The sequence below is a fragment of the Convolutriloba macropyga genome, chromosome 6, assembly GCF_964194025.1.
Source record: "Convolutriloba macropyga chromosome 6, txConMacr16.3, whole genome shotgun sequence".
In the NCBI taxonomy this organism is placed as follows: domain Eukaryota; kingdom Metazoa; phylum Xenacoelomorpha; order Acoela; family Convolutidae; genus Convolutriloba; species Convolutriloba macropyga.
The window spans coordinates 13,559,609-13,583,881 of record NC_134473.1 but is presented as its reverse complement, the minus strand read 5'-3'; the positions used below and the strand labels follow the sequence as shown (position 1 = coordinate 13,583,881).

The 24,273-nt window shown below is 36.1% G+C and overlaps 1 protein-coding gene across 1 annotated transcript; it reads right to left on the bottom strand.

Annotated features, from left to right (window-relative positions):
• Window positions 1-896: 896 nt before the first annotated feature.
• Window positions 897-23,982, bottom strand: LOC142340800 (uncharacterized). Its single transcript, XM_075391521.1, has 5 exons — window positions 23,958-23,982; window positions 17,287-17,462; window positions 14,367-14,494; window positions 9,652-10,025; window positions 897-956 (listed from the first exon to the last, which is right to left on the bottom strand). The coding sequence occupies exons 1-4, from the start codon at window positions 23,960-23,962 to the stop codon at window positions 9,738-9,740; spliced, it is 597 nt and encodes a 198-aa protein (XP_075247636.1). The 5' UTR covers window positions 23,963-23,982; the 3' UTR covers window positions 897-956; window positions 9,652-9,737.
• Between the last annotated feature and the right edge of the window lie 291 nt (window positions 23,983-24,273).

The following is a 24,273-nucleotide window of genomic DNA, read 5'->3' as shown; positions in this document are numbered from 1 at the left end:
TTATTTCTAAGGTAATCCCAGAATCAGGTTCCAGCAAGAAAGTCGAGACTTACCCCTTCCGAATGTCCGAAAACAGAAAATAATTTGTGGGTACACTTTTACGCTCCTGAAGGATTGCAGTATATGATAGCAGTGCTGAAAATTTAAGAGATCAATCCTCTAAACTGAGAGATTCTTTCCATCTATTTTCTTTAACTCAGCTCGAATACAAATTACTTACTTTTGAGCTCAAGACTTAGAGGTTTTTACATTTTTTAGATTCCGCTCTCGTTTATTAATGAGAAACTGGGGTACATTGATGCATACAAGGTTTGCGCCTCATTGTATAAAAAATCAATTATTTTAATAAATTCAACCACTTGTCGGAGTAAAAGGGATTTTTCGGCCAAAAATTTGAGAGCATGAACAACCAAAGCTATCTTTGGCTAATTTTAGAGTATCAGAAATCTGGAAGGACATAGCTGTGTGGTCTGAAAAACTATCCGTATCACAAAAGAAAGTAGTTCAGCGTTCAAGAGGACAATGGGATCAAATCAGAAAGAATAGGATCAAATTAACTCAAGAAAATCGCATTTAAAAAGACTCGCAATCAGTACCTGCAAAGTTTTCTCAGCAAAACGCGCCGGAAGAGGTGCTTTCACGTTAATTGCACATGACTTCATGACTTCGCTACCGTGTCCCTAACGGTCGCGTGATATCGGATGCTTCAGTTTTAAGTCAGTTTGGGATGACGACAATTGCTGACAGAACAAGTAGTTCCAAGATAATGTGCATTCAACGTAAAAGTTCATTGTTGAGGAGTCGTGTACCGTGAGCTTCATTTCTCTTTGGAGCCCCAATGTTTGGATTCGCAACAGATCATATGCTGAGCATGTGTCCACACCAAAATGCCATCCCCATTTGCAACATTCTGTGGTTTTTTAGGTGACTTTCACATTGTATATAATATCTGGTTCCTACACAGTGTTTCTTATTACATGTTTTTCAGTTCAGATATTAACTGTGCTCAGGGAACGAACACAGTTATATATTACGCTCTTAATCAGCCTTCAGACAGATATTTTAGCAACCATCACGCTCCCGCATATCTCATTCACAATAATTTTGCGTTAGTTGCCTTGAAACAGTGAGATTCAATTTTATGGGAGTTCACAAACGTCTTTAATAGGAGTCGATCAAAGTTGCTACTAAACAGATACTTTCATCTGCTTGTCTCGATTTCACTTTTGTTTAATTGTTGACTTTTGAACCATTAAGGCATCTTTTTGCTTATCGGAGACATTTCTATCATTAGAAGTTTGTAATACATGACTGCGATAGCCATTTTTGAATTGGTCCCTAACCACAACCACTGGCAGAGATTTCTTTTTGAAATTTGTTTCGAGTCTTCCTCAGACTATCCGCTGAGCTAACCACCGCCACTTGAGCTGGCAGTAGTCACCCAGGAACATCACGTGCAGGTTGCGAATCAAGTCTATGCTCTTGATAACTATGCTCCTCCAAAATTTTGGTCTGCTTAGGGCACTTCGTTATCCACATTGTGGTACTCCACCCCTTTGATTCTTTGTGATTTGAGAAGTGGTCGTCAATTCTGATTGACCTATTCTCTATTGGTTAAATATGAGTGAAGCAATGCGCAAAGACGACGTGTTGAAAGAATATTTGAGTACCAAAAACTTGAGAGTTTTGTTATGTTATAATCGGAAGTGATCTGTAAATCGCAAAAATACAACCGGGTCAAACGGTGACGTAAGCTAATTTGAAAATTTAAAAAACTTGTATTTGCAAAAACGGGCTTTTGATCCCTGGGAGTTATAAAGAGCAGCCTGTATAGCTTGGGAACACAAATAACCAAAGCACTAATGATTTCACGACCTAAAGTAGTTCTCTAGGAAAGAGGGCAAGCTCTAGGTGGAAATTGTACTCATCGGTATGTCTCAGTTCTATTATAGAAACAACCGCTATCGGGGGATATCTATGAAAGGTTCTCAGCGCTGCTGAGAAAAAAGTGATTACAATTAAAACTATTAGAAGGAACGAGTAACCTTGTTAGGTAAAATGTAGATGATAAGCAGAGATTCGGATGGAAAACTAAAACAAACGTTGATTTACTGTTTGCCGTTCTTAACACAAAACATAAATGAATTTTTCATCATCATGGGGTTTTTCTTACAGAAATATTGGGCACATTAGATTGCAAATCATTATACATACCACGTTTTTTCTACTATATCTACGTATTTTTTTATGTATTTCTCTAATGGAAGGTTTGTGTGTCTTGCCACATCAAATACAAATGGCTGCCATTGAGAAATACCATCTTCTAGCAGAAACCTATCTTCCGGTGCCAGGACAATAGATCGGAAGACAATAACAGATCGGAAGCAAATTTGAGACAAAAGATCGAAAATTAAATTATCAAAGTTGTGCATTGACCAATCAGAATTGCGCGCCCATTTATTATACAGCATTTAACATGTTCTATAGTGATATTTTGCTCGGTTGTGATAGATCCATATCGAGTTCTACGGGCCGATAAGGCATGGCCGTGCCTCGATAGGTATTGCCATAATGTGGTTATTTTATTGCAGCGCTCAAATAATGCTCAACATAACCAATAAGAATGGAGATTAATTTTCGATCTCTTGTCTCAATTTTTCTATTTTCGATCTGTTGTTCTTTCGATTGTTGTCCGGTCATCCGTCATTCTCTGCTTTTAGTTTGCAGCTAATCCTCTCTCCAAGCTCAAAAACGGTTAGGAAAGAAATCTGGAATATATGATAAGGAAGGTTATCTATTAACTGTAAGATTGTTAATTGAAAAAAAGAGCTTTTACGGTTATTTCCCAGCAGAGGTTGCTAAGTTTCCTATTCTTACCTTGTGCTCTGTTACTTGTCTTGGCTCCTTAGCAAATTGATCTCACATTAAGAATTCACGTTTTTACGGGAAATGCGCAGAGTCCAAGTCTCAGCCAACCTAATTTTTTGAAAACTGAGGGGTTTTCTGCGCAACTTCTGCAAAGAATCAACGAAGTTCAGCGCATTTGAGCGCATTATTGTTGGGTTTTCATTTTTTTCAAAAGTCAACGAATTTCAGCGCACTTCTCACTTAACGAAAATTCTCCATCCAGTTTGCAGCATGTTCTAAATTTCTAAAGTGAAGTTTCTGGAGACACCTAGTTTCACTTGATTTTTTTGAGTGTAAGTGATTGACGTCCACAAAAGCGATTGACGATCTCAATACAAATAGAGAGAAGCAATTGAAAAGCTAGCAAACAGTCGCTTCTTTGTCACTGCATTAAGTTAAAAAAATCAATTGGATTCCTTTTAACTATGACGCTGCATAGAAAATGAACTCAATCTTAGCGATACAAATTTAAAGCGTTCATTATTTCTGGATTGCGTGAAAGAAAATAACGACCAGAAGGAAGAAATCAACCAACTACGTAAAGGATGAGATCAACTAAGGAAGGGATCAGGAAGGGAGCAGGACCAAAAAGCAAGAGCTTGCAAAGAGAAGTACCAATATGGAACGTTAATCATCTTTCATGGGGGTAGAGAACGGTGGCGAACACCCGGTTTACAAAAATGTGGAAATAATCAGGTCAGTAAAAACTTCAACTAAAACGCATGATATTGCGGCCAGCCATTACGTACCTAAGAAAGTTAAAAGAAAGCCAATAATCGTTAAATTCTTTTCTAACCATCAGAGTTATTCGATATGGTAAAAAAATTGTTTCCTGATCCAGTTTGGGGGCAAACATTCACAAAAACAAGCATCTAGCGGAAAATGATAGAGACATGTATAATTATTGCATAAAATAAAAAAAATCTTCTCGCAACCACGAAAAAAACCAAGTACGTGGTCAACTTCTCAGAAAACGATACAACTTGGTATCCAGTAAGCTGTCGACATCAAGTTGATTTATTTGTTGAAACTTATGGAAATACTGATATAGAATGGGGTATGGAAACAGTAAAGACGCCGGTAGTAAAACATTATGAAATTTCAAAAAAATTCCATCAAAAAGAGTTCCGCAGACGGCTTTTGAATCACCTCGACGAATTTTTCAAAGACATTCTAGTACAAAACAAATTGAAAAACTAAAAAAAATGTGCTGCCTGACTGAGAAATTATCAATTTATTCGTTGGGAAGTGTCTCCAACGTTGAAAAGAGTACAAATTGGAACGATGAATGACTTAGCTTCTCAAGTTTTTTGAGCAGTGAAGAGAATTCGTCATAAACTGCATAAATCGCTGATCGTCACACTAATAACATAAATCAAACTTCTTTGGGTTTAAATATTCAGTCTTTAAAATTCCATCACCCTTACTTAGTATTTTCCTTGATACTTTCGAATAAAAATCTGATGTTATTGCTTTAAATGAGACACGGTTAAAAGATATAAAAGACAGTGAAGAACCTGACGATAATGAACTACCAAATTATCAGGCATTAGTATCAAAACCGAGAAAAAATACTAAGCGAGGATCGAAGGCTGAGTAGTTTTTGACATTACGGATAATCTTCAATGAAAAACACAAGATACAAACACAAAACTGAAAAGTTGATTTTACAAGTGAAATTCGATAAAAAGAAGAAGATTTGCTTACTTTCTGTGTAATTTAAAGACCTCCGTCCTTGAAGTTGATTGGTTTTAAAGCAAAACTGGGAAGCGTTCTGCTTTTTTGAAATTTCAAAAAGAGGGAAGTTTAATCTTCGAAAAGAGAAAAAAATAGAAAAGAATATGATAATCTTTGAAATTTTTCGATTTCCCAGTAAAAGAAATTGTTTCCAACAAAAATTTCCAAAAATTCAAAGAGCTGCACTGATAATCCCAAAAACAAACATCAAAACCGAAACGCTTTCGAACACAACAAGCAATCATTTTATATAAACTGCTGAAATTATTGTATAAAGCACAAACATTGGAAACATTCAATCATCAGTACTCATGCAAAATTTGAAAACAACCAAATCAGACAAAGCGCTGAAATTTGTTTTTGTCTCAGAACAGAATAACACAAAAGTTCCAGAGAATTTATATGCTAATGATAAAATCAGAAAAAAGATATTAAGAAAAAATGAAAAATTGAACAAATTTGCGCCGGAAAAGGCTTTCGCTACGCTTGATACTCCTAAATATGCAAGTTTGATAACAAATAAAATCAGAAAGGCAATTGTAAAGGGAAACAAAATGTTTCAAAAATAGATGGCAGAGCTTAATATTGAAATTAATACTAACTATAAACAATTACAAAAAAGGTAACCAAATTGACAAAAAAAGAGACAATAATTTCAAAAAACTAGGCAAAAAATTAAACCCAAAAACAGTTTACAGGACACAAAAAACTCGCAGAAGAAAGGACAAAATCATCGATTTACCAAATCTTGCTGACTTCAACTTTTACTATGATTCAATTATTCCACAATTATCGGACGAATTTCATAACAAAAAAACAGCTATGATATCTAAAATATTAAATAAACGATGGCTTATCATCAAACATATAAATCAGAGGTTAAAAATATCTAGAGGAAACTGAAAAACAAGGAAAATACTTGTCATGATAGAATATCAAATCAAAGTTTGAAGTGTTGCTCTCCCATTAATGAATTCCATCTTGCAAAAGCCATAAATAGTTGTTTGCTGGTGCGTAATTTTCCAAGATTCGTTAAAAATAGCCAAAGTACTACACTGATATGAAAAGTAGGGAAAGTGATCCTGGTAATTACAGACATATCCATTTACTGGTCTTACTGATCTCACTGATGAGGTTGTTCAAATTTTAAGTAAAAATCAGTTTGCTAGCTAATAAACAGTTTGTCTTTAGGCCTTAAATGTCATGTGTGCAAACCGTTACCCTGATAGCAGAACCGTAATTGCTAACAAAAAGCTAAGTGGGCAAGTTTTAATGTCTTAAGCAAAGCTTTCCATACAAAAGACTATGATGAGTTGTTACTAAAACTACAAGTACATTTTTTCATTTTTAATGGTATATATAAATTTTAACGGTGCAATTTTAACGGTGTTAAAAAGTTATTTAATTGGGCGCACCCAGTTAGCAATTGCAAGTCGCAAAAAGAACGACAGAAAAACAAACAGTTTGTGGCGTACCACAGGGCTCTAATCTGGGCCACAATTTATTAGGACAAATGCAAAGGCACCAATTTTGGGAAACCTACAAAAAAGTTAAAACCCAAGGATAATGCTCTGAATTACAAAACATCAAGAAAGTATTTTGGAATCTACATTGATATAAAAAGTTAACATTTCCGTGATCAAGGGTACAACATTTTTTATCCAAGAAAAGGTCATCTAATCTTTTCTAAATTTTTTGCCAAATCGATCTTAACTTATGGTTCTTTAGTCTATGGAAACATAGCCAAAATTATTTAGAATAAAATGATAGATTCCTAAAAAAAATATTTCAAGCAGTTTTTTTTCAGGAAAAATAGAAATCGGTCTTACACTAATAGATTTATCCTGCATACAGACTTTACATGATTGAACTTGTTAAAGAAGTTTCAAACAATTAAGATCCGAATCTCCGCTGAAATTTAATATAACTTTGCAAAGTTTGGCAGTCATTAAGAAACAAACGAGATGCAGTTTAAGAGCACGATTTCCCCACCACTTTTATACAGAAAAAGTCATTACCTAACTTGTTGAAAAAACGTATAATTGGCTGAAAAACTGAATTTATTACCCACAAACTTTCAGAGCCTTAGTTATCAGCAAATGAAAGCACATATAATAAAAATCAGTTAGCTTTACATTAAAGATAAGAAGGCTGTTTTTATCCTGTATTGGTAAAATTTAAAATTTTTGAGCAAAAGGACATCTTTTTTTTTGGTTTTGTTACTATTTTTCATATATGGGCACATAATTCAAGAGTAGTTATGCTCATTTTGTGTCCTATTTAGATTGTATTTGGATATAATTATTTGAAATGTTGTCCAATATCCCCTAATTGAAATAACTATTCTCTTCTATTCTAAAAACGATACAGTATGTGTTTTGGCCTCACCTAGCAATGAACTAACAAATCACTTTATAGCTAACAAAACCACTAAACTTCAGAAACTATGGAACACTACGCTTCATAAAATCATTAGAACTACCCCTGCCCCCCGTGAAACAATTTTTTTGATTACAGTATTATGTGTTATTAAACTGCCGTTCGTTTTTGCACATAAAAATTTGCATAGCCTAATGAGACATGGGAATAGCCATTTCATTTATTATACAAACTATCAGGTGTGACATCATTAGCAACCGTCCACTGGTGCTAATTTTTTCTCACTTTCACAGCTGGTCTTCAAGATTGTATCCTATTACATTATAAAAGTAGACTATAGAAACTAATATTTAATCCTTCAATTTGGTCTCCTAATCGCTGCTACTTTCTCATAACGCCTGTGCCGAGACCGGATGTAAGAGTGTATTTTTGAGGATATTACACTTTTTACACTCTTTAACTCTTTACTCCACTCTTTACACTCTTTACTACACTCTTATGTATATAAACTCTACAAAGTTACTTAAGATTACTCTTTAGTCGAATTTTTTGTAGGGAGAAGAGAGGAAGAGTGTAACTCCAAGAGTACACTCTTAAGAGTACACTACAATCTTCTAGAAATTATACTCGTAGAAGTACACTACAATTACACTGTTTTGTAGTCCACTAATAGACAATTTTTTACCTTCTTTGGGTGCAAGCTTCCTGGGTCAAGCTGTAAAAAAATTGCAATTCCCGATGACACTATTTTTCTGTATTGTTTGCAATATTGTTACAACCACGGCATTGCAAAGCAAACTGGAAAGATCTCGAAAAGTTGATTAAAAATTCAACTAGAGACTTTTTCTTTTTTATATATATTTCTTCAATCAGTGCTCGTCCTTCAGTACGCCTTTAGTTCCATTTTACGCCTGTAATACGCCTGGAGTTTCGTTTTAAAGTGTAATTTACTGGTGTAAATGATAGAAAAAGAGCGTAAAAAAGAATGTAATAATAAGTTTTAATGGTGTAATCAAAAGAGTGTAAACATAACCGATTAACTTCGGGCGAAGTGCTCTCAAACGACCGGTCAGCGTTTGGCTTCGTCAGTAGCTAGCCATGTTTTAGTGAGATTAGCTTTGATGCTAGCCTTGTTAGTAAATAAATCAAGTTGAAAAAAAACTGATATTTTAAAAATTTGCAAAATGTTGCAAAATTTTAAAGAAAAGTTTCCAGATTTTGCAGTGAAAAAATTTTCATAACCATTTTTTGTCTCTGCAGATCTGCCAAGTAGCCATCTGACAGACTTAAAATTTTTCATTGGCCAGTAATGATCATTAAACTCAGAAAAAGACAAAAATATTCAAAAATTTTGAAAGCAATCACAAGTTTTTACTAAAACGAAATTTTGCTAAATTTAAAGATATTAAAATCTTCATTTTTGAAACCTTTTTATTTTCTCAAGAGACTTTTGGGTTTCCTTTTTTCAAGTTTTAAATAGTTTCATTGGCTAATAAAGATCCATCAAATTGGAACATCCTAAATTTATGATATTAAAAAGTTGAAAACTATTCCATTGCCAATATAAATTTTTCAGAAAGTTATTTTCATACCCTTAAGGAGGTTTTGTGGACCTTGCGTCTGGAAAGACGTGAATTATAAATTTAAATGTCAATTGCACGTTATGTCAAAAATATGCTATAATGTTAAAAAGTTGAAACCATTCCACTACCACTAGAAACTATGCAGTAACCTTCTATGAAACCTTAGAAGATGTTCCCTGACACCCAGGGCTGATAAAACTCAAAAACAAATACAAGCATTTTCAAAAAGATTGAAAAAAAATTGTAAAAATTTGTATAAATTTGCGTTTTTTAAAGAGCTGCTGTTTGTCCGTAGCAAGCCACCGGGGGGGGGGGGGGCTGCACCGGGGAGTCTGATGGGGGGGGGGGGTGCAACAGGGCGTGGGGCAACAGCGCGGTGGGGGGCAATAGGGGGGGTCAACAGTGGGGGTGTCTTCAACCTCTACGATTCGCCCTTCACATCATAAGTATAAGTCTCCAAAACAATTTGAGCTGAAATAGAGCTGAAAGACTCGAAGACCACTTAATGCCCGCTGGGTGCTACCTGTTTATCCCGTTTTTGAGGACGAAAAGTCAAAAGCGTCAGACGAAAAATTGGTCAAGCGAAAAATCGCATAACGAAAAGACCGACAGGACTAATATAATTGCTACAAACTTCGTTTGAGATCAATTATTAATTAGTTTTAGTGGTGTAATCAAAAGAGTGTAAAAGGAAGTTGTAATGGTGTCCAAAATGTGTAAAAATAAGTTTATTCACTCTTATTCCACCTTTAAACCTTAAAATTACCTCTTTAAATAACATGTCCACCCTTAATAAGCGGGGCTTTAACGCTGTAAAAATATTATTTTTACACTCTCTACACTCTTTTCTCCCGTTATTTTTGGGTAAAATCCTCGGCCCGGTTGAAAAGCAAGCGAAAGGTTTCTTTCGGTATCAGTAGACGCTTGTAAAGAACACAGACGAGAAACATGTCAATCATAGATTATTATACTCCCCAGGGAGGAAAAGGCGCAGTTTCAAGTCAGTCACCACAACAGGATAATGTTTTCATTCGGGTGTATTAACTTAGTGACAGGCATGAAAGGCAAAGTTTTATCTTTGTTTCTGATTGATCTGTGCAATCATTTTTTGTTTTCGATGTCAATTTTGAATCAAAAGTCAAATGGCCAAGCTGTTCTTGGACCGTATTTGGCACAAATCCAGGGCTGTTCCGTACATAACACCCTTCGTTTGAACAACTCGAAAGTGAGACCCGTTTCTATCCTATCACTGGTCATGATGAAATCCGAGTATGCAACGACAGATGTGATGGGTCTGTAGACTGCAAGTCGGTGGATGTCGTGTCGTCTCACTCGGGTGTCCTCGGCTATGTACTTGAGTTTACCCACTCCAAAACCAACAGCCGTCACCACGTTACCCAAACATTCATCGTACCTAACCTAATACACAAAGAAGACTCAATTTTGAAGTCTTGCAGATGCCTGGATCACAGTAATATAGTAACTCAGCGCTGAATCACAGGATTTCTCAGTTTCTATTTTTACTATGATCAAGTAACTTTTTACCATGAAAGTTGTGTTTATCTAGCAACAGACATTAGTATAAAAAAGTCAGATCAGAGGTCACTTCGTTCTGGAAGCCGGAACTGGTAATGGTTTGAAACAACACATGGGCTTCGAAAGTTATCAATAGTAACTATAGTTGGTAACAATTTTAAATGCAAAGCCCCTTTCTAGAGCAATAGGTTCTTAAGTTTTTTCTAACCATTGTTGAGTGGATGGAAATAAATTATGCACTAAGCCGGGAGGGCTCATTTGCTGTGATTGAAACACTTCTGTCAGTAGAACACGAGTGAACAAAAAACAGATCTCAAAATGGCGTAAAATCCCCCAAATTTTTCAAATAGCCCGCAGTCGAGACCTCGACTTTATGAAAAAGACTTGTTTGCAAATAACTATAAAGAGTTGTTTGCACTGAACAACGGGTTATTTGAGCGTTGTGCCAGTGAAAAATCACTTAAACGCGACTAAATCACGTTTAAAATACCTTTCGATGGTAGAAACGTGTTCTGTTTCAGATGTTTCTGATTTTCTCTTAAGAGGTGCTTTAGTTATGGTGTACTTTAGGTTAAATTTTTTACATTCCTGTTAGATGAAATTAATTATTTTGAGTTAACCCTGCCCTGTCACCCCTCCGATCGTTCTCCCTCCCCTCCTTCTCCCTCCACCAAGCCCCAATCCCATTCAGCTTGTTTCGCTGACACCCCCCCCCCCCCCCAGACCTCAACTCCAACCCCAGCCCCTATTCACGACCCAACTACTCTACCCTTTTAAATGGAACACGCAAATCCTCCCCCTCGACGATATTTTACACTTTCATATCAGTATTCTATATCTAATTTTTATCAAAACCCTTTCGTTTTGCATCTTGCGTTCCAACCACAAAAATGCTTAAGAAGTATTCTTGAAATGTCCCCTTCTTGTCGCAGATGCTGCGAACAGGTCAACTCTCCTGAGACCCGATCTTCTTCAGAACTTTCGAAAAGGTCTGACTGGAAAATTTACCACTTTGAAAAGTTGCTGCTACAAACATGACTAGCTAGAAAATTGACTAAGTCACTTAAACTGCGTTCAAGGAGTAAAGATATATTTTTTAATGCAAAACTTGAGCCTTTTCGTTTGATTTTTATTCAAACTTTGTTTAAAATGAAGAATGATTTGTTGTAGAACGTTCATTTTTTTCTAAAAGAGGCTGGACTTCCCCCTTTTCTCTCCAATTTTTGTTCCGAGTTTTTCACTGCTCAGAATGAGTAACACATTCGAGTCGGCAATAAAAATGATACAGACTGAGAAGTACTATGATTCAGCTCTGATTCATACTTTTCCCGTCGGACACAAAAAATTTTCTGCTTGGCAGTTTCCAGTTTCATTATTGTTAGGGAAAATTATTTTCGAGAACATTTAGTTTATTCAAAAAAACAGAATGTAAGTAAACTAAGCGGCTTAAAAACTATTTTATAAATTTCGTGGTTGAATTTGTTGTCAAGCAAGACGGCGTGCGAGGAGTTGCCTGTCGCACAAAAATTACCCATTTAAGTGCAAGGAAAAAGGAATTCAGCCATCAAGGAAAAAATGTGGAAAGTTTTCGATTTTGCCAAATATTCGGCAAAACATCTTGTAAGCATTGAGATAAACATACATTATTTTTGCTGCAAGAATCTGGCATCTCGATTGCTTATTGCAAAGACTTTTTTAAAATGCCATTTTAAGCGTTGAAGCAATTAGTTTTAACCCAATCAGCCCTACGTTTTCTCTTTATTTTATGCTCATTTTGTGTATGAAACTATTTAACTTAGCAGTGACTTTTTTCACCGTTTATCAAGTAGTAGTGAAAAATTGTTCCACGCTATATTTGTGAAAGACAAATTGTTTTTTTTACAGCTTGGTCGGAACAGGAAAATATCTCATCGCAACTCAGCACATTCTCAAAGAAAAACAATAGGCGAAGAGAAACGCAGAGGACTGCGTTGATTTTTTCCAACACTTAAGATATTAAAGAACCACCGAATTCTATGCATTGCTTACCAAAATGGCATGCACTGACATTATTTCAATTTTATCTGTTTTAAGTATTGAAATCTGGACCTGAGTTTCAGCTTTTACTACTTTTACTACTTTAATAACGTTCAATATAGTTATTCAAAATGTAATGCGAGCAATTGTATGGAAATTGTATTCAACTAATGGAACTAATTCAACTAATTCAATTAGTGGGAATTGAATACAACTAATGGAACTTGCGTGGTTCCCGTTGGTCGCATTTTTATCAATAAAAGTTATTCAAAGTAAGTTTCTTTCAGATTAAAATTGTTTTTGAGGAAAAATTTGCTCATCTACTAATTTGTTTACTTCTTTTCTGATTATATTTGATAGCTAAGCCTCACCGAATTCAATTGTAACTGTTTTTTAGGTTTGTTGTGGTTATCTAAGCTTTCTTGTTTTGATTGAAAGTTTTGCTTTTCTTTCTGCGAACCACTTTTTTGTCCCTGTTCAATATTTTCTCAAATTTCACAAATTTTGTTTGGCACAATCAAATTTTATCTTTAAGTCAGTTGTGGAAAGTTTCAAATCACTCAGAATCGAAACTGAATTGTTCTGAAATGGGACTTCCTATGCTTTGTTTAAATGTGAGACTATTTGTTTTCCTTATATTTTTTACAATTCCCTGAAAACCGAATCTATTAAATCAGTACGAGAACTTACGAGAACTTCAAGGTTAGAGACGATAAAGGGTACTGTTCGTCATTTTGGTGAGAAAAACGTCAGAACTACTGCGGCACACGAAATATGCTTGCATTAAAACAACTTTTTTATTTGAAAACTTGATCCCTAAGGTTAGAGCTTTTAATTTTTTTCAATATGAGATTTATAAGATTGTTTGGGAAAGGAACCCAGCCAAAGAAAAGAAAGCTAAGGCTGTTGTTGATTGGTTGGTTCTATTTATTTGACTGAGTTTTTCTAAGAGCTAAAATTCAGTTGACTTTTAATAATAATGATTTCCCTCATCAAATCAATTCGTTTAATTGATATAGTTTATCCAATCACTAAATTGTACAATCCGTTCATTTATATGTCTGTTTTCAAAGCAGCACCCAAAAAACCATTTTTTGTTTTCTGAGTTCCCGTCGACACTCTTTGATTAATTATGTAGTCAAGAAAACTTTCAATGCAATATGTCCTCAAAATTCCTCAAAGTGGTCAAGATGTGCTTTCTCTGTGAGAATTTTATATCTTCCAAGAACTCAGCACGTTTTAAGGATTTGCTTGGAGTTTCCTAAGTGCTTAATAGAAAAATTCAAAGATTTTAAATACTGTTCTCAAGCAAATTGCACAGGTAATATTGGATGTCTTTCATCAACGTATAGCTGTTTCCCATCCACCCACCTTTCTTTCATTTGCATTAGAAGGTTTTAAAAGACAATTCTATAAAATACTGACAAAATTTATATGTATGCTGGTATATCACCCGTACCATTGAAAGGCATTGGTAAAAACATTTGTGCAGTTTCCGTCAAAGTAGTTGTTTTCTTGTTCAGCCATCGTTGAGGACTATATTTTGAATTGAAATTTCAGTGCCATGCAATTATGTTTTTGTTTGGTTGAGCATTTGAGCAAGAAAGTAGAAGAGAAGTTTTGTTGAAAACTTTTCTCTTTAACAAATAAAAAGAAAAAAGATTTCTTTTAATTTTAAGAAAAACGCTCCACTGAAAGATTTCTCCCTCTCATAAGGTTTACCCAATATGTCACCGAAACGCGTTCACTTGTTGACTTGAATGAGGGCATTAAACTAAATAGTGCAACCAGAGAGTACTCTTAATTACCGGGCAATGAACTATGGAATATATTAGGATAGTTAATGGCTCCTAGGATCGTGGGCTGATTAATCAGTATCTATAGATCAATGCACATCAAAGATTTGAGCAAGTTGTCAAGATTACACAGAACAATGAATAACGCCTTTATAAAATGATTGGAAAATTTCAACAACTTTAACAAAATATACTGAGATCAAGAAATTTGATCAATAATATGAAAAGATCGCATCACTGACCTCCTTTTTCTTAGGTTGAAAAAATGTAGAAGCGTTTGGCTTCAACGAACCAAATAATTGATACTAATAATTTGTATTAAAGATGTCAACTGTTTTTAAATATTAAGATGACCTTGATCTCTGAGGAATAAAAGAAACAGCTCTCAACTCTCAAGTTAACATTAGCTTACACTTAGATAGTTGAGACGTTTTTCGCCACTGGAGAAGTCAAAGAGACGTGCAAAGTATTCCATTGGGGACATAGCACTCTCTCGGCCATAGTCTGCGTACATGCGGGTTTGGAAGTCACAACAGCCACCTGAAGCAGATTTGCATGACTTAGTTTTCAATACCAAAATGTTTCATCAGACTGTACAAAGATATCTTTTTTTTGCCACCCCCCCCCCCCCCCCCCCCAGGTTAAGACCCTGACCCTGACAAATGTAAAAGCGCAAATTGACTTTAGCCTGACTTGGACTTCAGTTTCTGGAACTCAAACCCAGGACTTTAGCTTGACCCAGTAATATCCCAAAACTCTGTCCGATCGATAAATTTGGGTCGAGTCATAAGCAAAACATGAATCGAGAAACTTCCATTTGACCGAATACAGTACGCAAAGTTAATGGACCTCTTCTGACCTCTCAGATCTCATCTTAGGTCCGATCTAGACCGTCCAGACTAAAATTGACCTCTTAAAACAAATTTTATCCAATCTGTCAGAACTGTTCTCGAATGGAAAATTTAAACAATGACCTAAGGTAAATTAGAGCACGCCATATCATGCAAGTACAGTAGCAAAAAAAAATAACGCAATTACATCAAGCGAAAAAAAAACATAATAAGAAGTTCAGGGGAAAATTATCTCTGAACTTCTTTAAAACACTCAAAAAAATTTTGTACTTCTCGATTTTAATTCCCATACAGTATATGAAATTGAAGAACTTGAAATGAATACTCTATTTTGAATGGTTGAATGAATATATTTCTCCAAAGAAATATTATACATAGAAAATTTAACAGATTATCTCGGCTATTTTTTTACTACTGTACTTGCATGATGTGGCGTGTATTAATTTACTTAGGTAATTATTTAAATTTTCCATTCGAGAACAATTCTGACCAGATTTCCGTGCTCTTATAATCGTTGAATCAAGCTTTTCAATTGACTGCTGGTTAGGAGTCTTATTGCCTTTCAGATGTGACCTTCGCAGCGTGCAAAAAACTCTGATCTTAAGATTGATGATCTAGCATGTAAATAGATTACTGTTTCTCATCTATCGTTACCACGCAAAAGCGTTAGTCTAATATACACCCAACATCAGCTTCACCAAAATATATGGTTAACATAAAAAGGGGTTTGGGACACTCACTAATCAATGAAGTAAAAGCACACCAAATTGATGGAAATTTTTTGTTCTTGAAATGTTGTTTTCAGGCGGGAGAGTAAACAATCAACATAAAGGCTTAATCAGAAGGGAACTAAAATCTGATCAGCAGTCAAATTAAAGGCACCATTAACTGATCATACGCAAACGAAAGTCTGTTCAGAACTTAACTCGAAAGACCAATTTGAATAATGTACAATCAACTGCCTTTAAAACAATTATTTTAAACAACCCAGGTTGAGGTGCCATCCGGAAGTGACCTCTGATCAGACCAAGTCCAACGCACACGGTATGTTCCCAGACCAAAATTACAGGGTCTGGGATTTGGTTCCAGCGCACAATAGTATGATCAGAGGTCACTTCGGTCTGGGGATGGTATGATCAGAGGTCACTTCGGTCTGGGGATGGTATGATCAGATGTCACTTTGGTCTGGGGATGGTATGATCAGAAGTCACTTCAGGATGGGAATGGTCTGATCAGAGGTCACTTTGGTCTGGGGATGGTATGATCAGAAGTCACTTCAGGATGGGAATGGTCTGATCAGAGGTCACTTTGGTCTGGGGATGGTATGATCAGAAGTCACTTCGGGATGGGAATGGTCTGATCAGAGTTGGATTCAAGTGCACATTAGTCTGATCAGAGACCATTTCGAGCGGAAATTTTTTTGATTTTCTGTTTTTTTCAGAGAGATGTCAGCTCTGATGTCAAGAAGCAACAAAAAGCAGCATTCTGATCACAGACAGATCTAGAGTCTGATGTCTTTGATCAGAACCAAAGGGGTCCAACTGATTGAACATGTCAGTCCCCTTAAGGAAATTGTGTTTAACTGTAGTATACGATGTTTTATATGGAAAGCTGTCTAAATTTATTCAAACATACAATCAAACAATGTGTATACTGTGCTTGATAAAGTGAATAGCTCTTGACCAATGACAGCAAATCAAGCAGAGATCATTTTGTGTATTCTTCCACATAATTGTTTAATACATGCCACACTGGTACAAAACCACTGGTTGACTAAAAGACAAACATTGATTAGATAAATAATTGGTTAATAATTACTGAAACCGAAATAGAAATTAATAGGCGGATAATAGTAATGTCTTCTAAACTAGATGAGAGATCCTCTCGCCTGCACAAGATGGCAACACGTGCTCATATTATAAATGCATGGGGAAAGACTCCTGGAGAGGAAGCCGAGGGACAGAGGTAAGTTACAGAGTAACTATATCCCGAGTTGCAACCCTGGTTTTGAAAAGAAAGGCTTAGGTGGTCAACCCGGGAAGACCGTTATCGACCTTAACTATCTGATCAGTGTGATCAATTCATTTAAATTACTGATGTTAATTAGCTAAAAGATTTTAGTGGGACTTTAACTCTCATGCTGGACTGTGTACTCATAGTCATTATTGACACTACTTAGATTTTTACATTCTTTTCATATGTCAAGGTCTATATCTAGAGAATCTATAAATTACGCGTGAATTTATTTTCTTTATATTTTGACCAACACTAATTCAGAATAAGTCAGAATATTAAGATTTTGTAGACCGACATATTTAATGGAAAAAAAATTAGCAAGAAGGTTTCCCACCAAGATTTGTACAGAACAACGACTGTGCTTAGTCTGATTGAATAGTGAATTAACATTGTGCATGGCAACACGGTTAAATCTAGGTATTAAGGTAAACTAGGTATGGGTTGTTGTATGTTATAAACCTGTACCTCGTTCGCCTTCGTCCATGGAGAAGAAGTTAATCTCTTTGTATGACCTCTCAATCATTCGTTCGAATACCAGGTCATACCTAGAATCCCAATTTGGACGATGTCTGTCACTGGTTCCCTCCCCACTAGGATCTTCATCTCTTTCTGTCAAGTACCCGTACATACAAAACATCTTCCTGCCAAAAATACCAAAAAACATAAACTGTAAAGTAGATTTTTGATCAGAAGCAATCGCTACAAATCATGTCTAACGATTAATATTAATCTGATAAAATATAGTAGTTTAAAATTGTACCTAATCCATGATCACTGAAATATGAAGTTCACCGCAAAGAACGCTGTTCTTTAGTTCTGTTCAAAATGGTTGTAAGCAAGCTTGCTTTAGTTCCCCACATTTCATTGTATTATTATTATTAATTGCTCTCAAATGAAGTTTGTAGCAATTATAATAGTCCTGTCGGTCTTTTTACGACTCGAAGAGGAGTATTGAGATTCTACAGGTTTTTTTTTAGCAGAAAGCAAGTTTGTTCATGACTTGAATTTTGACTTCTTTGTTTTCGAGCTTTTACATCCGTTTTTGATTGTTGTCTTCTGTTTTCGAACATTGGACTTTAACAATAGCTTAGTTTGTAATGTATAGCAATTGGTAACAGCCTGTAATTCAAGGTGAAGAGGTCAATTTGAGAAAATTTGATCCGATTTAACTACCTACCCCGCCCCGCCCCCAAAAAATTTACCCCCCCCCCCCACGTACCTACCCCCCACGTACCAACCCCCCCCCAAAAAAAAACGTACCTACCCCCCCCCCCCCCCCAAACGTACCTACCCCCTCAACCCCAACATACCTAACCCCCGCGTCCAAAATAGTGTAGAGATTATTTTGCCCGACGACTCGAGTCGTTTCCGGTATTCTACCGGCTATGTTTTTTATGCGATTTTTCGCTTCACCGATTTTTCGTCTGACGATTTTGAATTTTCGTCCTCAAAAACGGGATAAACAGGTAGCGCCCAGCGGGCATTAACTGCTCTTAGAGCCTTTCAGCTCTGTTTTAGCCCAAACTGTTTTGGAGACTTATACTTATGGTGTGAAGAGCGGTTCTGAGAGGTTGAAGACCCCCCCACTGTTGAACCCCCCCCCCAAATTTGCCCCCCAACGCACTGTTGACACCACACCCGACTGTTGCCACCCTCATCACCACCCCAGTGAATCCCCCCCCCCCCCCCCTGACGAACAACCGCTCGCTAAAACACGCAAATTTATACAAATTATCAGAATTTTCTCAAGCTTTTTGAAAATTTTTGTCATTTTTTGAGTTTTATCAGCATTAAATGTCAAAAAACCCACTCGATGGTTTGATAATTGGTTACGGCATAATTTCTAGTGGTAATAGAGTGGTTTCAACATCGCGAATTGTTGCATTTTTTTTTGACAAAAGTTGCAAAATTTTTAAGTTTTTTGAAAATTTTTGTCGTTTTTTTGGTTTATCCAATCTCAAGAGCCAAGGAGCCTCCTATGGGGTTTGATAATAGGTTACTGTATAGTTTCTATGCGTAATGGACTTTTTCAAGATTTTAACATCACGAACTTTAACATTTTTTTTGACAGCAATTGCATTTTTTCAAAAAAATTAACATTTATTGTCATTATTTATGGTTTTTCAGCCTCAGGGTTCTGAAAACCTCCTTAAGGGTTTAATAATAGGGTTTGCTGCTTAGTTTTTAGTGGTATTGGAATGGTTTTCAACATTTAGCATCACAAATTTTAGCAATTGTTTGATAAAACTTAAATTTTTTTTTCAAATTTTTCGAAAATTATTGTCATTATCTAAGTTTTCCAGCCTCAGGAACCAAGAAACGTCCTCTAGGCCTTGATGATAGGTTACTGAAAACTTTTAATTTGCCATAAAAAAGTTTTCAACTTTTTAATATTACAAATTTAACAATTTTTTCAATAAAATTTGCAATTTTTTGAAACTTTTTGAAATTTTTTTATCATTCCATAGGTTTATCGAGACTCAACAGCCAAGGAACCTCATCTCGAGTTTGATAATATGTTATTGTATAGTTGCTAAATGCAATGGAGTCTTTTTGAAGATTATCACTTTTAACGAGCATTTTTTTGAAAAATTTTTGACAATCATCCTTTTTTTTAAATTTTTTAAAGGTTTTTCCAGCCTCAAGAGCCAAAAAACCTCCTTCGAGGTTTGATAGTAAGCTGTTGCTTGTTTTCTAGAGTTAATTGAATGAATATAATTATTTTAATGACTCGAGTTGCAATTTGTTGATGAAATTTAGTTTGAAAAGTTTTTGAAAAATTGTTATCATATTCCAAGTGTATGGATACTTATGAGCCAGTGAGATTGTTAAAGACTTGAAATGAGGATACTGAATAGTCTCTTGAGAAAATGGAATGGTTATCAATATTTTCTTGACGCCAACTTTAGCAAGATTTGTAATATTTTTTTTTAAAATTCTTGGAAAATTAATATCATGTTACAAGTTATCATGTTACAAATCATATTATCATATTTTTATGAGCCAGAGAAACTATTTAAAGCTTGAAATTGGAATACTGGATGGTCTCTTGAGAAAATGAAATGCTTTTGAAGATTTTAATATCTTGAATTTTAGCAAGATATTTTAATAAAATTTTCAATTGTTTTCAAAATATTTGAATATTTTCGTTCTTTTCTGAGTTTAACGATCATTACTGGCCAACGAAGCTTTTTAAGTCTTGCAGATGGGTTACTTGACAAAAATCCAGAGACAAAAACTGTTTTTGAACATTTTCTTTACTGCGAATTGTGGAAACTTTTTTTTTGAATTTTGCGCTTTCAGTTTTTTTCTATATGATTTAGTTACTAACAAAGCTAGAAAACATCATGGAAAAAATTCCTAGCTCTCTGTCTCTCTTTGTGTTGGCTGGCGTTTCTTTCCTTCTCTTTCTCACTCATATTTAATCTCGCTCTCTCTCTCTCTCTCTCTCTCTCTCTCTCTTCTTAACTCTTTTGTTGATGCCGCACTTCAGCGGCTGTTATGTGGCATGATGTCATCGTCTATTACTCTAATCTCAGGCCCCTTCAATCAAGCTAAAGCTAACCTCACTAAACAGTGGCCAGGTACTGACGGAGCCGACCGCTCGCCGGTCGTTTGAGAGCAATTCGCCTGACGTTAGTCGGTTATGTTTATTGTTCCAATCTTTAAAGTTTAACTTTATACCAACCCAAATTTTGTTAAACAAACAATGGCGTTTTTTTCAAAGACCGTAGAAGACTTCAAATTTTGCGGAAATTCGCATCGGTTGTCTTTTCGGTGGTTTGTCCCTCATTGCTTTTCAAGAGAATTCGTGTGAGTTATTTAAAGTCTTTTTGTGTGACCGTTTGTCGGGGATAATGTTATTGAATTTTGTGGCGTTGACAACGCCAGTTCTTAAAAAAACTATAACAAGTTTTTCAAGTTCTGAATTTTCGTATAATTTTGTTACCGAAGGCAACTCTTTAACTGAGACTGATGACCAGGTTGCTAATTTGTTCAACTCCTTGAAATCTAACTCAAGACTTGTACTGATATATATAACTTTGAAGACTGTGATCACTCTTATTTCTTCAAAGTGCGGCGCAGCATTGTATATCTTATACGTACAACATAAACAAAGTAAAACTTTCCGGTTTTCTTAAGTTTTTAAAAATTTCCGCAGCAGGGATATTATGTGGATTTTCGCAGGAGAAAAAAGGGTTCGAAAACGTTTGTCGCTTTCAATTTAGTTATTTTGCTGATCTTGGCAAAAAAAAATTGTTCTGAACATTTAAGGATCAGAAAATTTAATGGCAAATAGTATAACTTGTATAGCAATTATTTTAATGTTTTTTTTTGAAAAAAAGTTTTCATTTTTCCTTGTTTAGGGCTATGGTACTTATCAAAATGTTTTCGAACCAGCCATTGTTTTAATGCTCATGTTTTAGCAAATAAATGTTGCTTCTGAAGAAATGAGCACCGAGAACCTTTAGCACAAGCCGTATTGTTCCTTTTCAAGTATTTGGAACTTCTCGTTGTATTTGCTTCTTGAGTTCTCTTACTTGTTATGCAAAATTTTGATATCATACCATAAGGTTGTGCAAAATCAATAGAACAAGGAGCGGAAATTTTTTGAAGGATTAATTAGATCCATTTTTGTGAAAAAGGGAGCCAGCTAACTTTAACTCAAACTCTTCGATTAAAAAACAAATTTTTTTCAAATTTTTTCCAAGTTGCAGTTAGGGGAGGAGCCGAGAGCACAATGCATGCCACAAAAGTAACCTTCGAAAAGTGAAGCGAAAAAGTGGAAGCATACTCCAAATTGATTTCAGAAACTCATTTAAATCAGTGAAGTCATTTCCTCGGCTGAACAAAATTTTCGATGCCTAGTATAATGTCCTTAGCATTGTTTTGTTACTTGAAGCATAGTGATTTGTTCGTCAATAGCTCGACTGTTGACAGTCAGTCAGGAGTGCAACAGGCGATCCACTGGGTCAACTTTTGTTTTCACTGGCCATCTGGTTTTTCATTGATGAAGTTGAAAGCAAATTACCCGACCTCTAGGCAATTTAGCATATGTGACCGATCCACAATCTGCCCGTGGTATTTTGCGTTTTTGCCTGGGTGCCCCCAAACTGGTCGACTCTTTGCGATAAAATTCTCCTTCGAACGAAAAATAATTCGATTTGGTTCAGGGTGCAACCTTTGGAGGAATCCTGGGAGTTGTGAGGTCAAATACCAAGCAAGCCCCCAATCAACAAAAACCTTTGTAGGAATAAGACGATCAGCATTTCAGGTTCAGGCTGCATACGTTGGGTCCGTTCTTCAATTGCCTGTTCTTGTAGGCCATGATCCATCTAAAGACATCTCATATGTAAAGGCAATTGAAGAATTAGGCAAAATTGCGCAACACCCCTTTAAAAAAACTTGGGAGGAATTTCATAACTCAGCTTAAAACAACTTCTTAGCAAAGCAAAATTCCATTAGAGAAAAAGCTCGTTTAAAATCTCCTTCTCTACCGCAGTTTTAGTGCCTGGTTATTCGCAGCACCCACTCCATTTTTGGTTATCCCACTTATCTCTCAATGCGTTTCATTTGGCTCTTAAAAACCGACTGAATGTTAAATTACTTGAGAACGAGAGAAAATGTCCCTTTTGGGATTCCCGGACTCTAGATGTAATGGGCAGTCATGTCGTGTCATGCCATGGTCGTGGTGATATGATCTCTCGTCATGGTCGCATATGAGAAAAAATTATATCAAAATGCTCGGGAGCTCTTTTATCTCCCATCTGTGAACACAAGAACTCACTGCCCGACAATAACTCCAGATTGCGCGACATTCTCTTACCTGTATGAAATTCCGGTCAACCAGCCGCTTTGGACGTTATTTTCACTTCTCCCTTGCAGTCAAGCTTTATTATAAATGCGTCGGAGAAGAGTGGTTCCGCCCTGTCAGCTACCGAGGAAAGGAAGTACGAACAGTACTCTCAGAAATGTTTTAAAGTTGGATTTCAATTCATCCCTCTGGCTTTTGAGTCGTTTTGGGGACTTTCAGAGACAGTTCGTAAAACCCTCAAAGGAATCGCTACTCTGGCTGATAACAGAAGTTTTCAACTGGCAGGGTTGGCGTTAGTTTTCAGTAGGTTATCTCAATCAGTGTCTGCTACAGCAGTTCGGGGGTCCGTGATCATGCTCCTTGCAAGCGAGATTGTAGACACAAATGAAACGCGAGCAAATCTTTGAAACCTTATCCCAGCAGTTAAGAGGCGAGTCGGTTTTGAGAAGTGTGTCTCCCATGAGCGGGGACAATCTATACTGATAAGTTTTTGACGACTGACCCCATGAGGGGGAACTCACAATATTATGCTCTATCATACGAGTTGTATTTTATTGGCGAGGAAAATTTGAATGCAGGTGCTGAAAGTATTACCTCAAACAACTTTTTTCAAGAAGGAAGCGAGTGTGATTCCATTGGTGATTCGGGCTGAACTATTCATAATAACAATGATCGTTTATGAACCAAGATTTCATAATTGTAAATTTTCTTTTATAAAAAAATTCCCAAAAACTGAAAAAATGGAAAAGGCAATCCCAAAGCCAAGATGACAATTTCCTTGCTGATTCAATGAGTACAGTAGTATTAGAAGCAACATGACGATAGCTGAAGTCTCCTAGCTTGTCCTAGCAACATCTCGCCAAACACTCTATAGCTACTAATTTGTAATGATACACTAATTCGTTATCTTCATGCGCCAGAATGTTTACAACGTTTTTGCTGAGAAAACGTTTAAAAAATAAATTGCGTAAAAACTTATATACCCTGTTTCAGAGTAAGTTAATGAATAGAAGTGACTAAGTCACTTCCAAGTTTGGGTGTCCCGGCATCACACATAGGGTTGTTTCGAAACAACAGCCAGGTAGAAATCAATACCTGGATCTATTCTGCCCCCCCCCAGTGTTTTTACGCCCCCTCCCTCCCTCCCCCCGCCGTGTTTTTACGCCCCCCCTCCCGTGTTTTTACGCCAAGTTGCAAATGGTATGCTGTTATATAGTTATTATGTAGAAAAAAGCACGTGCGGCAGGGGGGGGGGGGCGTAAGAGATATAAGCACACTAAGCTGGGGGGAGGGGGTGGCAAAACAGAATAGATCCCAATACCTCATGCGAAAGCATCTGCTGTTCATATCTGGTCCATATTGATCTGGGATTATAAAGACAAGCGATGACCAGCTAATATTATCTGGGTCTTCTGAACTGCCCACAGAGTAGATGCCAATGACTGCGGTGAATGCTCCTGAATAGCTCATCGTTTTTTGATATGTGACTTCGCACAATAAAATTCTAGATTTTACTATGAACATCTTTGTCGCAATAAAAAGTTTAACTTTTTAGGGAAAGTTTATCATGCTCAACATTGGTAAGCTCCTGACATTTTTATTTTTCTATATAACGTAAAAATTTTATAATAAGAATT

Coding starts and splice junctions, on each gene's coding strand:
- LOC142340800 (XM_075391521.1), bottom strand. Junction 14,495..17,286: donor CATGGACGAAGGCGAACGAG/GTACAGGTTTAT, acceptor AATCTGCTTCAG/GTGGCTGTTGTGACTTCCAA. Junction 10,026..14,366: donor AACGTCTCAACTATCTAAGT/GTAAGCTAATGT, acceptor TTTGTGTATTAG/GTTAGGTACGATGAATGTTT.